This window comes from Denticeps clupeoides, chromosome 12 (assembly GCF_900700375.1).
Source record: "Denticeps clupeoides chromosome 12, fDenClu1.1, whole genome shotgun sequence".
NCBI classification, from domain to species: Eukaryota; Metazoa; Chordata; class Actinopteri; order Clupeiformes; family Denticipitidae; genus Denticeps; species Denticeps clupeoides.
The window spans coordinates 1,282,236-1,299,740 of NC_041718.1; the positions used below are offsets into that span (position 1 = coordinate 1,282,236).

Below are 17,505 nucleotides of genomic sequence, written 5' to 3' on the forward strand. Positions count from 1 at the left end.
CATATTTCAGAGCTGCAACATCACTGGAGTGCCCGAAAGCACAAGGTGTGCAATACTCAGAGACATGGCCAAGGTAAGAAAGGCTGAAAGACGACCACCACTGAACAAGACACACAAGCTGAAATGTCAAGACTGGGCCAAGAAATATCTCAAGACTGATTTTTCTAAGGTTTTATGGACTGATTAAATGAGAGTGAGTCTTGATGGGCCAGATGGATGGGCCCGTGGCTGAATTGGTAAAGGGCAGAGAGCTCACAGCAAGGTGGAGGTGGAGTACTGGTTTGGGCTGGTATCATCAAAGATGAGCTTGTGGGGCCTTTTCGGGTTGAGGATGGAGTCAAGCTCAACTCCCAGTCCTACTGCCAGTTTCTGGAAGACACCTTCTTCAAGCAGTGGTACAGGAAGAAGTCTGCATCCTTCAAGAAAAACATGATTTTCATGCAGGACAATGCTCCATCACATGCATCCAAGTACTCCACAGCGTGGCTGGCAAGAAAGGGTATAAAAGAAGAAAAACTAATGACATGGCCTCCTTGTTCACCTGATCTGAACCCCATTGAGAACCTGTGGTCCATCATCAAATGTGAGATTTACAAGGAGGGAAAACAGTACACCTCTCTGAACAGTGTCTGGGAGGCTGTGGTTGCTGCTGCACGCAATGTTGATGGTGAACAGATCAAAACACTGACAGAATCCATGGATGGCAGGCTTTTGAGTGTCCTTGCAAAGAAAGGTGGCTATATTGGTCGCTGATTTGTTTTTGTTTTGTTTTTGAATGTCAGAAATGTATATTTGTGAATGTGGAGATGTTATATTGGTTTCACTGGTAAAAATAAATAATTGAAATGGGTATATATTTGTTTTTTGTTAAGTTGCCTAATAATTATGCACAGTAATAGTCACCTGCACACACAGATATCCCCTTAAAATAGCTAAAAATAAAAACAAACTAAAAACTACTTCCAAAAACATTCAGCTTTGATATTAATGAGTTTTTTTGGGTTCATTGAGAACATGGTTGTTGTTCAATAATAAAATTATTCCTCAAAAATACAACTTGCCTAATAATTCTGCACTCCCTGTAGGCTTGAAGGTGCTCCTGTGTTTTCTTAGTGGTTCACTCTGCAGTCTTGTAAGTATGTTAATATAATTTAACTCCCTTTAGCAGTAATGAGTATTGTAACTACTAAAGTAACTCAAATGAAATAATACTGAGAATTACTGAAAGCTATTGTGTTGTGTGAGAATACAGTATATAGCAACACACTATACAACATCTATTACACCAGTGAATTGACCTTGTTCTTTCAGTGTTTTGGAATACGAGACTTTGGGCATGGATTGAAAATCCATAAGATGAAGTTCAGCAAAGGTTTTCAAAAATGCATGTGTTTTTTAAAAATAAATATAGAAACCCCCACCTCCTGGTAACGAGCAATCCCCCCATTGACGGCTGCATCAATAACTCCATTGAGGCACATGCTGAGCAGGTTGATGTTGCCGTGGAGCTGTTTGTGTTGGTACTGAGTGATAAGGGTCCGAAGTTCCTGGTTCTTGTTCTCCACCACAGAGATGGCATTCTCTAGAGGACTCACCTCAACCTAACACACACAAATAGAGAAGTATGAATGTCATACTTGGTATAGCCTGTTAACTACTTCCTCTTTCCCACACAAATTAAATTATCATATACAACTAACATTAATATTAAATGTTAATATTATCATAAAGACTAAAGCCATACGACCTAGAGAAGTTACCATTACTGTCACATTATTGTATAATTTATTATAGTACTACCACATCATATTATTGTTTTGGATATTGTTTTCTAATTAGTTAGGTTTTATTGGTTACTCTCACCTTAAATTCATAAAGGAGAGTTTAAAAGAGTATTGTTTTGTTGTCTTAAAGCATTAACAGCAATCTTGCTCCTCCTGATTAGCACTGATTTCTTTATTATCACATTCTTTATCATCACAATTCTTTCTCTATTTCTGGGTTGGTTACAATGCTGTAGATAAATACGTTTGGTGGTCCACCAGTTAGAACCATGTTGGTCAGGGCTGGTTCTATCTTGAAAAGGTAAGTCATTGCATGATGTTTAAGGGTGTGTGTGTGGTGTACATTTACAGCATTTAGCAGACCCTTATCCAGAGTGTCGTACAATCAGTAATTACAGGGACAGTCCCCCTAGAGAGACTCAGGTTCATGTGCATTCTGAGCAAGATTCAATGGACTCTGCACTCACCAGCTCTCTCTTCTCAACCTCAAACCAACGTGAAATGCCTGGCAGTGGGTGAGACAGGATCAGAGTTGTCCTCTCAATCCAGAGACTCTAAAAAAAATCAACAGAGCACAGATGCACCACATCAACCTCAACGATGACCCTCACCAGTGCTTATATTTCCTCTAAACTCACCTTGAACTCATTCTCTCTGTCTTTTGGACCCTTGTGGAATGGTCGGTCGTAGCGGAAGCGCCGAACATTGTTGACCCGATAAAAGCTCTTGATGCGGTCGGGCACTCTGTCCATCTGAAGAACATCCACACTCTCGGGTACCGGTGTGACTGCGTAAATCTGCAGGTCTGATGAACTCAGTTAAAGGTGGTGGCACCTTTTTTATGTGATAGTACAAAGTAAAATAAAAAAAATGGCTCCTTGGTAGAGATTGTATTCATAGTCGGGGTCCTAGCGAACAATTCTTTTTACTGATGGCAACCTAGAAGCACGTTGTAAGTTGTTCTGGACATAGGCGTCTGCCAAATACCGTAAATGTAAATGTAGCAACTCAAGCCTTTCTTCCATGGACAGCCAACAAAGAGCACTTTAAAGACGTGTGTTCCACTATGGGAACACGTACAAATGTATTGATTTATATGACTAATTATTCACCACTCATATTAATAACTATATAACTGTATCTGAGTATTTGAATATTAGACATAGGTCACTGGTTTATCGAAATGATACTTTTGATCATGTTGAATTTCAAGACAACGCATGTATTTTATTTCATATTATGATACAAAGGCACATTTATTGTGTACTGAGGAGAGCAGAGCATTAGTTGGAAAGATCTGGGTGAAATCCTGATAGGACGCCCATGTAAAAGTCACCTAGAGCGTACTTCAAGATAAGGGTCTACCGTCCCCACACAATGCACCTCAGGTGCCTTTCATGGCTGCCCACTACTCACCAAGGGTGATGCAGGGTTAAATGCAGAGAACACATTTTGTTGTGTGCATTGTATCACAATGTCACAATGAAAGATGTCACTTTGAAGGAGGCTGAGACAGAAATAAGGGTCTTAGAGCATTGCTATTAATGAATATATAAGGGCATAATTTACTTTAGATACTGGTAAATATTAAACTCACAAAATGACTACAAAACACAGTCTGTGTTATTAGGTTCTCAGAGTCTGCCTAATGTTGGCTGCCTAATTGGTTTGTAGATAGTTGTGGTCAGGTAGTTTAGGGAATGTAAGAAGATACTAGTGTCAGATCTGTTCTTCAATAAAACGCCTCTGCAAAACTTTGTCTGACATCAACTTAGTCTCAGTTTGCCACCACAAGAATAAAAACGCATCGGCAGGATCATATGCATGCTTACTATCCACTGTTGGCCCTGTGACCCACAGATTGGAGGATACACTGTGCATCACATTGAAGGATGGCCTCATCTGGCTGGTTGGGGTGCTGCATGGCAATGGCTTGAGGGAATTCTCCCAGCATCCTTTGCTGAAAAGCTTCAAGTCTTTCATAGTCATGACCCCGGCAAACAAACTCCTTATTCTGGAACAGAGAGTATATATCATATTTCTTTGAGGATCTGTTGGTCTCAATCAGTAATAATTTGCAGAAGATGTATTTATCCAAGAACTTACTCTGAGGAAGAAGGGGAACTTGCGACCATAGAACCCAACTCTAAAGAACTCCGGCTCGAGCCTCTGCTGCTCCATGATGTTGTCATAGTACGCTGCCTCCATTTTCTGAGAGAGAAAGAGGGACAGCAGTCACCCAGACCACAGTAAAATTGTCAAAAAATCAAGCAGTTAATCTTTTAATCAATAATAATAACAACAACATTTATTTCTTATATAGCCCATAATCACATACAGTATGTCTCAATGGGCTTTAATAATAAAAATAAAGTACTGTGTAACTCACCCGAATCCAGCTTAGGCTTTGATAATCATACAGAGACTCATACTGAAAAGCCAATTCTCTGCAGAGAGGAATACCATATTCCCAGCACTGAAAATACACACACACACACACACACACACACACACACACACACACTCACATATAAATATATCGTAAATGCAGAAAACCACCAAATCTTGTGTAAACAATATGTCCTGGCACCTCTGGGCCACCAGGTGGCACCTCATCATTGTATGTCTCCTTGTCTTAACCTAATGTCCCCATCACTCTGGAATCTGATGAGTCAATCTGGACTCATCAGATCACACAACCTTCTTCCATTGCAAATTGAAGCCTTTTTTTTCATGATTAGCCTCATTAATCAGCTATTTTCTTAAGGCTACACAGCTGTTTTAGTTCCCTTTGTGCATGTGGAAAGAAGTGAAGTGAAGTTATTGTCATTGTGATACACAGCTGCGCAGCACACGGTGCACACAGTGAAATTTGTCCTCTGCATTTAACCCATCACCCTTAGTGAGCAGTGGGCAGCCATGACAGGCTTTTTTTTCGACCACAGAACCAAAGATGATGGTTCTGACCTATCCTCCCCATAATGTCTTGAGTTTGAACTGTGTGTTTATCTGCATATGCGCAGTATGTTTGTTACCTTGCCCTTGTTGAAGTAGTGAATGACCTTCCTGCAGAGGCCCTCTTTACGATGCCATTCACTCTGGGCGGGGTAGTGCAGGAACTCCCTCAGTGGCCGGTCATCCCACTGCAACAGCTCCCAGTACAGCAAGAGAGTAAAGGCTGCCTCTGTACAGACAAACATACACAGAATAACACATTCCAAACAACTGTATTCATGCTATTCTTCATTTTTCCCAATTCAATTGTTCAATGCTCATGATTACTAATTTCATTCGCACATTTTATACGACATTGTTCATTTGGTTATTGTGAGACTGAATACTATACACTTACATCAAACAAATTCTAAAAAAGCTGCTTCCCTGTGTCTAGTCTGCCGGTGTTGTCAATACCAACATGTCATGGAACAGAACCATCGCAATCTTATTAATGGGATTATATCACAGCTTACCCTTCAATGACTATTTCACAGAGAAATAATTAGTGATTAATGAAAAAAATAATCTCTGATCCAGCTGTTCCAAAGCAATGTCATTCAGCAATGTCATTACCTGGTCATGCGACATTGTGACCATAAACAGTGACATTCTGGTACACATAAAATGAGCTTCCCCTATTTTTCAGATCTTCTCACTCACTGGAAATCTCATTTAAAACATATTTTTATGATAAAGGAATTCATTCTGGCTAAGCGATTGTTCGTTTGGCAAAACTGTCATTTATTTGTTTGTTTTTGTCACATCTCGGGGTGAAGTCAATGCAGAAGGAGTACTTTGTGACAAAAAAGGGATTCTTTTAAATAACAACAAAACACAACACAAATGCAAAAAAGGGATAAAGAAACACAAAACAATCTGAAGGCTTAAGACGAATTGTCAGGAACTGAAATCAACTAACAAGGTAAGTAACAGGTCCACTTCAATGTTGCAGCAACATCTTGTTGCTGCTCCTTGGGTCCTGATCCATCCCAGCTGTCCCCAATTAGGCATAATGGATCAGGACTCAATGAAACCTGAGAAGCAGCACCCACACTTTGCTGCGACATTGATACGGACACAGGAATCCTTACCTTTTGATTTTCAGTTCCTGATGACCGTCACATGCCTTAGGATTTGTTGTTGTTTATTCCCTTTTTGTTTTCTCTGTTTTTGGTCCTTGTGCCATGTTTTGTTGTTGTTTAATAAAAACCTTACCTTTCCCAATGTCCTGTTTCTGTGCCTTCCTCCCTCCTGAGCCCCGAGACGTGACAGTTTTAAGCTTGTTCATTTTGAGCCAGCTGCTAGTGTTTAAATGTGCTCAAAACTTGATCTGACGTTACTTAAAATGTCTGAAGTCATCTCTCTCTCACCAGTGTAGTTCTCCGCCTGCAAGTGCATGTCACAAAGCTTGTGTATGTAGCGGATGTACATCTCCTCCTTATTGATCTCCGACTTGTAGAAATTCTGCAGGTGAGCCAGAAAAAAACCCGTCAACTGACATATACAGATAAAAAAATTTTTCTGCGATTTTGCACTACTCAAGAAATGTAATTGTGACAAAATGAGCTTGGACTGACAAAATTAGGAATGAAACGTGTTTTATCCGGAAGCAACCTGCCCCCTTCCCCTTTTCACAGGTTGTGTGCGAGACTTCAGCCCAGCAGCAGCAGCAAGCTGGTTCACCGAGGCCCTTGTGGTCATTTCCCACATTTATGGGTGTTATAGAATAAACACATCGGTGAAAATTATAAGTCTATATCATAATTTCTGGTGCTTTTGAATTGTTTTGCGCTCCAGCCAGCCAGAAAATCTCCCGCAGCAAGCGTAAAACAAAAAATTGCAGACGCCCGTGATGCCCCCCCCCCCCCCCCCCCCCCCCCCAAAGATGCCACCGTCTAGGTCACCCACACCAAAAAAGGCCACTGCACACACACAATCAGAGTGGCCTCAATTCACAGGGACTTAGATCAGACAAACAGACAGACATTTATACTCAATTTTAGCATGTGATCTGAGATGGGAAAGTTCAGAATCATGGAACAACATAACCACGTTTGTCTAAAAAAAAATGATAAAGTTACTGTATCGGCATTGCAATGCAGCCTGACAGGATTGGGCTAGAAACCTGTGTTGCATTGATGTGACACTGACCGATGAGCCATGTGGAGCCACATGCGACATCCCCCAGTTAATTTATTCCTTTAAACATCAAATCCTGGGACAAATGACAAATAAGACTCACCAGAAGGTTGACGGTGCAGCCAATCTTCTTGTTCTCTGTTTCGTCTCCTTTCATACAGTCTCTAAAATGCCACAGCATAAAAACCTCAGCATTGTGTAGTGCACTAAGGGCTTAGTAACGGCATTTGGGATGCCGTGAGGTACCTGTAGTCCAGCAGGCGCTCCATCAGACGAGTTACCGAGGTAACAAATGAAATCCCTGTCTCCCTCCATGTCTCCTGCTCAATCTTTTCCAGCAAACTACATACAAATATTTTTTAGATCAATTACAACCAAAATTATTTTTTTGATAATTTCAGCCACATATTAACAGAATGCAATAAAATGTATTCATATGGTTCATTGGTAGATGTTAATTTTGATACAAACACTGAAATTGGTGGAAGGGGGAGAGGATGAGGAGTGAGAAGTTACGGAACACATCAAAGAGCTATTGTTGTACAAATCGGATTCCAAAAAAGTTGGGACAAGTAGTGGAAAAAGTATATTTGAGCATGATGAAGTGCTGGAAGACCAATTAACACTTATTAGGTCAATTGGCAACATGATGGGTATAAAAAGAGCTTCTCAGAGTGGCAGTGTCTCTCAGAAACCAAGATGGGTAGAGGATCACCAATTCCCACAATGTTGCGCAGAAAGATAGTGGAGCAATATCAGAAAGGTTTTACCCAGCGAAAAATTGCATCTAGACTTTGCACCTATCATCATCAACTGTGCATAACATCATCCGAAGATTCAGAGAAAAAAATGTACTGGATGCCCGTGATCTCCTGGCCCTTAAACGACACTGCATCACAAGCAGGAAATCACAGAATGGGCTCAGAAATACTTCCAGAAACCATTGTCAGTGAACATAATCCACCGTGCCATCCGCCGTTGCCAGCTGAAACTCTAACAGTGCAAAGAAGAAGCCATATCTAAGCAAGATCCACAAGCTCAGGCGCTTTCACTGGGCCAGGGATCATTTAAAATGGAGCGTGGCAAAATGGAAGACTGTTCTGTGGTCAGACGAGTCTCAATTCAAAGTTCTTTTTGGAAATCTGGGACACCATGTCATCCGGACCAAAGAGGACAAGGACAACCCTTGTTGGACAAGTTGTTATCAACGCTCAGTTCAGCCTGCGTCTCTGATGGTATGGGGTGGCATGAGTGCATGTGGCATGGGCAGCTTGCATGTCTGGAAAGGCACCATCAATGCAGAAAAATATATTCAGGTTCTTGAGCAACATATGCTCCCATCCAGACTTCACCTCTTTCAGGGAAGACCCTGCATTTTTCAACAAGATAATGCCAGACCACATTCTGCATCAATCACAACAATCATGGCTGCATAGGAGAAGGATCCGGGTACTGAAATGGCCAGTCTGCAGTCCAGATCTTTCACCTAAAGAGAACATTTGGGGCATCATAAAGAGGAAGGTGCGACAAAGAAGGCCCAAGAGGTTTGAACAGTTAGAGGCCTGTATTAGACAAGAATGGGAGAGCATTCCTACTTCTAAACTTGAGAAACTGGTCTCCTCGGCCCCCAGACATCTGTTGAGTGTTTTAAGAAGAAGGGGAGATGCCACACAGTGGTGAAAATGGCCTTGTCCAAACTTTTTTGGGATTTGTTGACACTATGAAATTCTGAATCAACATATCTTTCCCTTAAAATAATACATTTTCTCAGTTTAAACTTTTGTACTGTGATTTATGTTCTATTCTGAATAAAATATTAGAAGTTGGCACCTCTACATCATTGCGTTCAGTTTTTATTCACGATTTGTATAGTGTCCCAACTTCTTTGTAATCTGGTTTGTATATTTGAATTGATCCTATAAGGCCTGACATGTAGCATGTAAAACTATGTTTAATTCAGTAACTTTAGTAACTGTACTGGTAACTACATAACTACATAAAAAAATCACCTTAACCTTAATTAAAGGTTCACCTTTACATTAATTAAATGTAACATAATTTGATTTATTTACATTTTACTCTTACTTATCTAATAAAATGGTCATGTTATTCAACAGGAACATAAAAAGTGTACAGGCTGGTTAACTGCTAGCTTGTTAGCATGCTAACCACACAGATGTATCTAAATGAATAAAACCTAAAATATAAAACATTAAAACTGTCTCAGACATGTTCCATGCACAGGCAACTAAGATATACCTGCCCACATACTTTTATGAACATTTATATCCAAAATGGCACACACACACACACATACATTACAGGAGTCAGTGTTAGCAGACAGAAAGAAGTGTTACGTTACCTGGGGTACGGCCCAAAGAGCTGGGTGCTGCTCCACATGGCCGAATTTAGTCCGAATAGTCGCAGCACAGAGATTAATACTGTTAATACTGTTAGCCAAGCAGACGGTGTGTGAATGTGTGTGTGTTCGTTTCTTAATTACAAACTTAGACTGCACAAAATGTCCTGTCAAAGATTGGAAGACATTTTGTTCTTATTAACAAAAGCTAAAGAAATTCTACAAAAAGTAAGTTGGCTACTCAGGGTTAAGCTCGGGTAGGGTTTGAACCTGAATATTAGAATCATTACACATTTATAATACATATGCTACTATGTGTGAGCGATAAAACATTTTAACAGACAATGGGACTGTGTAGTTGTCATGTTATGTATGAAAGTGTGAAAGTGAATATTAGTATGTAATTTATGTAATTATGAGTATGTGTACTTACAGAAGACTGAACAGCTCTCTATAATTTTCATCACCTTTCCCTTCTGATACCAAGCTGTCCAGTTTATCAATCAGCTCTGCTTCAACCTTCGCACACGCGCACACACACACACACACACACACACACACAAAGAGAGATCCATTAAAATGTGAAAGGTGACTGTAACATTCGTGCCACCTCTGCCACGCCCCCAGCGGTCGAACTCTCCCATGTATTACTGTGTGTTCTTCCGGGGCTCACTAGCACCCTGATTATTCCCACCTGTTCTTCATCACAGGTGAGTGTTGGTAATCACGGGTGCTTAGCGGGATAATGACTTCTGATCGGTGATTGGTTAGTTTAGCGGTAATGGGTCTGTCCACTCCTCTTTATAACCAGCCGGTCCCTTTAGTCCTGCGTTTGGTCTCCCTCACACAACCTGAGTTTATCGCCGCACCGCATGCTGTCCTTAACGGCAATGACAGTGAACCCCACGGTAGGATTGGAACTCGACTCTCCCCTCTGGGCTCGCTACAGCTCCGCCACGCCGCAGCTCCTGGGTCTCCCCTTCTCTCCTGCTCTCTCCACGTGTGTGTGTGTAGCCTGCATTCTCTGTGCAGAATTCCCGTATGCTGTTCACACCAGGCGACGTACCGGTGCGTGAGTGGCGCAACAAGTAAAGACGCTCATACCGTGTACGGAGGACATGGGTTAGAATCCAGCGCATGATGATAAAGCACACACGGGTTTAAGCTAAGGCAAGGAACGCAGAGACGCCGGTTTGAGGCCTGTGTAAGACAAAGGCGATCTTCGGCTCTCACGCTGAGGGCCTCGCTGAAGATCCTGCAACACGACCTCTAGAGGAGAGGCGTGGCACGAGCAAGGACATTTCAGTTATTTCATTTTTTTTCCCCTGAGTTTAAATAAAATACTAATTTCTCATTTGAACCTGCGTCGATCACCTGAGCTAGAGGGGAAGGTGACAGTGACCCTCTATAGACAACATGCCCCTTCCCCTTATTGGCTGTCACACAGTAAAGTACAGGCCGTTTTCAGAGAAGTGAAGCGATTAAGTGATATACAAGTGGAGACTAACCTGTTTGAAGTTCCCATTCTTGCGCTGTTCCCAGTCCATCATATCATGGAAGATGGGGATCATGATGTTTCTAACCTCCACCTGGGGTACCAGGGTCACACCCAGGAATGGACCAATCATTCCCGGGATAAAGTGGATCTTATTCTCACCTGTGGGGGAACAACAAAAAGGACATAAAAAATAACATCACCTGAATTTAAAAATCAGAACTGGATTCAGTCTATATGTGCAAAATTGATTAGCTGTATTCATCTGAGTATTCAATTCTTGTTTTTTTAAATGTAGCTACTACTATAGCAATTGTACCACTTGGATATTATAGGATTTATTGAGTAAATAAAGCTGGAAGATTGTGTGTGCTTTCATTTTAGGCTGTAAGCAAAAAACTGAACTATTTCAAATATTATTTTCTCTACACATGTACATGGGATTAAATGAGTAATTTCACCTCATGTGTGCAGATTTCACAGCTGCAGTACAATTTTTTACAAATATGACAGGAAATATTTGTAAAATATGGATATGATTTTTTAAATATTTTTATATTTTTGGACATCCCTACATTTATTTATAGATTGTCTTCTGTGAGCTCTGATGTGAGCTCTGTTTAACTCTTATGAAAGAAAGAGAGGAGAAATAGAAGAACTCTTACTGAGGTTCTGCCACATGCTGAAGAGCTCATATGCCATCATCACTCTCATATCCCCATACCTGTCACAGAGAGATCAGAATTAGATTTGAACAGAATCAAAATTGACAAATGACAAAACATGAAACTTACTTCCATTCATTTTAAACAAAAAGCACAAAAGTGTCTGTGCTTCCACATCCCACTTAAGAAGCACATGAAGGGCACCTGGACCTATTCTGTTTCAGGCTGACACCTGGTATTTCTTAAATATAGCTTAATGTATTCAGCCTTGTGTAAGATCAGTCTAAATTAGTTTATTCTAAATTTGGTAAAATCAAAGATCATGAACCAAACTCATTAAGTATTTAAATAGCTGCTACCTCCTCCCAAACAAATAGTACTGCAGCATCAAGTCCTGGTCAAAAGGCTTCTGAACAGTTTCTTCTACCAGGCCATCAAAAACATACTGACACAGGCCTATGGACTCACAGTAGAGCTATTCATATATTGCACAATACGCTATGCTAGGGCTGAACAATTCTGAATTGCAATTTATTTGACGGCTCTCGCCATTGCGTTTTAATTTGCAATTTTTTGCAAAGTCTGGTCAGTATTCAATGTATAACCATAGCATAACCATACATGAACGGATGAACTGCACTAGTCTGTGCTGTAATAAGCATACCACGAGTTGAGAGCAAGTGTCCTTGCTTGTGTTTAAGTGGGCGTGGCTTTAATATGAGACACATCTGATTGAGGAGTATGACTGTCTATCATGCAGGGTGGACTGCTGTGAAGAGAACATAACTTTTTTTACTGTCTGAACTTTGTTTACTCGTTGAACAAAGGTTAAATGCAGAGGACAAATTTCACTGTGTGCACCGTGTGCTGTGATGCTGTGACAATCACTTCACTTTCACCCCCACCACACCAGAGCTGCTTCTTATCTGCCTGCCTCCCCAGCAACCTAAGTATTTACTTGCCTACCTTTCCTCGTTTGGATCATGATGAAATGTTCACCTTCAGGACAGCAGGAATAATCTGCATGCAGAGCATGCATCCAAAACATAAAAACTCATACCTCTTGTGTGTAAATATGAAATAAAATTTTGTATGCAAGCTAGATGTTCTGAACCAGAAATTTCTGAAAATGTCTTTATACTGTATACAAAATCATTATATATTATATTATATTATAATATATTATAATATAATATACATATTATATTATGTGCATATATTCATCAGCACATCAGTGAAAGATATGCATTAGTGTGAAGCTGCATTATCCAATTTCTAGTGAAGTGAAAGGATTGTCATTGTGAAACACTGCAGCGCAGCACAGCACAGGGTGCACACAACGAAATGTGTCCTCTTCTTTTAACGTGAGCAGTGGGCAGCCCTGACCGGCACCCGGGGAGCAGTGTGTGGGGATGATGCTTTGCTCAGTGGCACATCAGTGGCACCTTGGTGATCCAAACCGGCAACCTTCTTATAACGGGCACATTTCTTTACCCGCCCTTTGATCAGTGCCCCCTTTCAGAGCTGGTGCTGCCCACAGCACTGAGGGACAGTAGTCAGGGTTTTTACTTGTCTTTGTATTTGTGCATGTATGCATGTACTTGAGTGTAAATGCATTCTTGTGTTTGTGCAAGGTTGCTGTATGATTATGTGTGTGTATGTTTGTGTCTCTACCAGTACTGGTGCCAGAAATACACAAAGAGTGAGTATTTATAAATTCATGTGAATATTATGAAAGCATTTTCAATCTGAAAATGACATAAATATACTGGTACACCACTGCTATCATTTGTTTAATTTTGTAGTTTAAGTACTTTACATATAGGACATGTAATATGTGACACGGTATTAGTTTGACCGACTTATTAACAGGCAATGCTTAGCCATCATGTATGTTAAATCAGTCAAATCACACACAAAACTGATATATATATGATATGTAAGATTAAGAAATGGATACCATGATAGCCATTGTTCACAAGCACCTGAAATATTGGAATCAATATGACCAAAGTGTCAACCCTGTAGTCTGAAGCCTGAACGTACACTCCTGTCAGTTGTTGTGGTTATAATGCATTTGAGCCTAAAGGAACCTTTGTCATCCTAAAATAACTGTTAGTTAATGGAGGGTGTATAATCTAATATTCCTTATACAGAATGTCACTGTATACAGTACACTTTAAGAGCAAGCAGTTTTCTAATATAAATGACTGTACTAATTCAGAAAACTGTAGGATCTCTACACATCCCTAGTGTGTAGCTGAGTGCATGTGTGTGTTGGTTTGTGTGTGTCATACTTGTCCAGCACTTTCTTCCTCTTGGCCGGAGTCAGGCTCTCAAGCTGTAGACTGGGCTGGTTGATGTAGAGAACAGCAAGGCTGAAGTAGGAGTTCCACACCTGAAGCACACACACACACATTAATATCAAAAACTGAAACCCTATTAAATAAATGTGAAAAAAGCATGATACATTAAACATTAAGTATTTTACTGAGGAACAGGGGAAGAATAAACAGATTCCCAGCATATCGTCTGAGAAGATTCTGAGGCTTTTTAGGAACAATTAAAGCAGAGTGTGTGGATTTATGCTGTAAGCCGATTGCATTGGGCAGACTGCACCATCTCTGCATTTGTGTGTCAGACAACCTTGGTCAATTATTCATGACATTTAGCCTGAGCCAAGACCCCTTCTAACACAGCACAGCATAGACCTGGCACCAGCTCTGAAGGAGAGGAGCATAGCTCATTACAGAGAGGATTACTGAGCTGAGAGCTCACTCATGCACACACACACGCACACACACACACTCACTCGAACGTAAACTATATAGATGCCTGTTGTTCAAATAACAAGCACACTCTGACTGTACTGATACAGTACAACACATGACCTCATACCTTAAAGTCAAAATCTGCATCAGTGAAGTTCTTGTGAAGTGTGGGGGACAGGTACTGCACCGTAGTCACAATGATGCTGAGGACCAGAGACAAAGAAAGAATGTTGTGCTGAATGTTTACATTCATATAGTTTACAAATAAATACACATGCATGGATACATATACACATACATCTACAGCATCAGCTTTAAAAAAGCTTCAAACTAGTAGTGAGTGGTGATATTAATAACACTTATTGCTTATAGGACTGTGTTTGTGCATGTGTGCCTATAGGCTCTTGTACATATTAATCATCCAAAACATATGTGTTTTATAATATAATGTTTTATAATATAAGCGTTGTTGCTAATAGTATCTGTAAAATATGCTATTTCAGTAAATGTTCCACTGCATCAATTTCAGTTGCACAGCAATCAACACCAAAGTATGAGGCAAACTGAAATAAAGAAACTCAACAGCACTTTTGCACAATTATTCATCTGGGTTGTCAAATAAAACCTTGTCACATTTTTATATTCTAAAAATGTAAACTTTACACATTTCAGTGTGTGTGTTGACTTACTTGCTAGACAGCAGCCTCATCACATTCCAGTCCCTGGGGAAAATGCTGAGCTTCATCAGGTTCCGGAACACACAGAAAATCTTCAGCAGAAACTCCTAAGGGGATCACAATGACACAGAGAAAAAGAAGTAGGCGGCTGTAGCCTAATGGGTTAGACACTTGACTATGTACCAGAAGACCACAAAGTCACAGGTTCAAGTCCCACTTACTACTATTGTGTCCCTGAGCATGACACTTAACCCTGAGTGTCTCCACTAGGACTGTCCCTGTCACCTGTTCGCTAATGCCACAAAGCAGGAAAAAGACTGTTGGCTCTTATTATATTATTTATGTTAAATTAACAGTTAAGAATATTAATTCCTAAGTAATCAAAAAGTAATCAAATATAATAAGTTACATTACTTTTATTTAGTAATTGAAATGGTTACACTATTAATACATTTTAAATCAGATAACTTGTAATTGTACATTTCCAAAGTAATCGTCCCAACACTGTACATGACTGAACTGAACATGGGGAGAATACAGGCTAGAAATATTTAGTTAAATATTACTAAATATTTACTAATATTTAGTAAGACTGAGTGAAGAGAGGATAGTTATAGTAACCATTAGGATGAGACGGGATGATTTGCTGCAATGATTGTTAACAGTAAATAATTAGTAAATATGTATGAAGCACTATACATGACATTGAAACTAAATCTGCTAATAATGTTGACAGTAATAATTTTTTTTAAATTCAATTCAAGCACCTTAGCAAAGCATTAACCTGTTTAGTCCTGGCATGCTGGGTCTATATACTGTATTTTATCAATGATAATAAACCAGATGTAAAGCAAAAATATTTACTACAATTCCCCCAACTGTTGAGACTCACCTTCAGCTCCTCTTTGCTCTGAAAGTTGTCAAGAAGGTGCTGGAAGTGGATGTCTGTCATCTGTCTCAGGAGTGACAGAAGGCAGGACACATACTCGCCCTGCCAATCAGAGTACAAGCAGATTTCTGTAACCGCTGTACTATTTCATGGGCAATTAAAACACAGAGGGTAAAGGGGTTGGGAGCACAGATGAGAGGAAAAATGGGAGGAAAATATCAAGAATATTTTGCCGTAGGCATCAGTAACCGAGGCAATTCTTGCTTTGAACCTCTTGTGTACCACTGTTAATATCATCATAATTAAGTAAAATGTTACAAATTAAAAAGACCAGTCCCCTAATCAAATAGCGGTCCTTCAAGATGAACAGACATTTTTCATCAACTTGAACATGATTTGATATTCTGTGCTCCAATTTATCAAATATTTTATTTGATATGAAAAAACATTACAGCCTTAAATCAGCATTCAACTGTAACCTCACTATGTGTGTGTGTGTGTGTGTGTGTGTGTGTGTGTGTGTATGTGTGTGTGTATGGGGTTGTGACACAGACCGACAGTCAGGAATATGAGGCAGGATGGTGGGAGGAGGAAAAGAGGAAGGAGAGGAAAAGAAGCAGATTGTTAGTTACTAACAGTGATCTCGGCCGTGCACTGGGGACAGCGCTGCCCTCTTACCGCCTCCTGAGACTGAGACCTGTTCATGATGGACAGAAGCGTCTGCAGCAGCACATCCAGCAGACTCTCCACCACCATCTCCACCTCCTCCTGAACCGAACATTCCTGGTGAAGGAAAGACAGATGTGTGATAGAGAAATGGAGAAATTAAGCAGATGGAGATTCATATGCCCAGAGATGAAGTGAGCAAAAATAAACAAATAACGAGTGATGGACAACCACATGAAGAGAGAAACAGAGTGGACAAGGAGCAGAAGGATAAGAGAAGAAATAGAGAAGGAAGAGCAGTGCAGATGCATACACTGAGAAAAATACAGGACATTAGAGGTGTGTATAGGCTGTTCTTTTGTGATGCATTGTGTGTTTAAATATATGAATGCATATTAAATAACTGAACTGTGTGTTTGGAGGATGTAAATGCTTTAAAAAGATCCTTATGGTAGTTAATAATACATCAGCTTTATAGCCATCAATCAGCCACCGGATATTGAGTAAATGCCACTTTTGGCAGCCAAACAGGTTTGACTCATCAAGGCATGGACTCAACTAAACCTCTGAAGGTATCCTGTGCCACCTGGTTCCAAGATATCAGTAGCAAAGGCTTTAATTTGTGAGGTGGTGGCTTGATGGATCTGACATTCTAGCCCATCCCACAGATGATTATTGGCTTGAAATCAGCTGAATTTGGAGGCCAGGTCAACGCCTGAAATAGAAGACTGCAATCAGGGAAAAAAATTCTAGGGGTGAATTGTTGGTCAGCCACAATTTATGTTGCAATGTTAAAAAAGTGGGGCACAGGTGGCCTAGTGGGTAAGGAAGCAGACTTGTTACCAAAGATTCAAATCCCGAACTGCCAAGGTGTCACCAATGTCCCCTTGATCAAGGTACCATCCCCACACACTGCTCCCTGGGCGCCTTTAATGGTTGCCCACTACTCACTGAGGGTGATGGGTTAAATGCATAGGAGACATTTCACTGTGTGCACCACGTATCACAATGACAAAAACAATCCATTTTACTTTCAGGTGTCAAAGTAACATTCAAATAAATG

The 17,505-nt window shown here is 40.3% G+C and overlaps 1 protein-coding gene across 16 annotated transcripts in view; it reads right to left on the reverse strand.

Moving 5' to 3' along the window:
- The window catches only part of dock3 (dedicator of cytokinesis 3), a 163,073-nt gene that overhangs the window by 14,220 nt on the left and 131,348 nt on the right, over positions 1 to 17,505 (reverse strand). For 13 of the 16 annotated variants that reach the window (XM_028999407.1, XM_028999403.1, XM_028999404.1 and 10 more), the window contains 19 exons: positions 16,413 to 16,559; positions 15,780 to 15,878; positions 14,900 to 14,994; positions 14,338 to 14,413; positions 13,737 to 13,837; positions 11,440 to 11,498; positions 10,788 to 10,936; positions 9,713 to 9,798; positions 9,283 to 9,309; positions 7,167 to 7,262; positions 7,024 to 7,084; positions 6,152 to 6,245; positions 4,820 to 4,968; positions 4,174 to 4,260; positions 3,891 to 3,995; positions 3,657 to 3,798; positions 2,423 to 2,589; positions 2,252 to 2,338; positions 1,422 to 1,601 (listed from right to left, as the gene is read on the reverse strand). In XM_028999407.1, the coding sequence (XP_028855240.1) occupies positions 1,422 to 1,601; positions 2,252 to 2,338; positions 2,423 to 2,589; positions 3,657 to 3,798; positions 3,891 to 3,995; positions 4,174 to 4,260; positions 4,820 to 4,968; positions 6,152 to 6,245; positions 7,024 to 7,084; positions 7,167 to 7,262; positions 9,283 to 9,309; positions 9,713 to 9,798; positions 10,788 to 10,936; positions 11,440 to 11,498; positions 13,737 to 13,837; positions 14,338 to 14,413; positions 14,900 to 14,994; positions 15,780 to 15,878; positions 16,413 to 16,559 (2,007 nt within the window). The remainder of the gene's footprint in view (positions 1 to 1,421; positions 1,602 to 2,251; positions 2,339 to 2,422; positions 2,590 to 3,656; positions 3,799 to 3,890; positions 3,996 to 4,173; positions 4,261 to 4,819; positions 4,969 to 6,151; positions 6,246 to 7,023; positions 7,085 to 7,166; positions 7,263 to 9,282; positions 9,310 to 9,712; positions 9,799 to 10,787; positions 10,937 to 11,439; positions 11,499 to 13,736; positions 13,838 to 14,337; positions 14,414 to 14,899; positions 14,995 to 15,779; positions 15,879 to 16,412; positions 16,560 to 17,505) is intronic. The other 3 variants (XM_028999406.1, XM_028999400.1, XM_028999401.1) reach the window with 2 other exon arrangements.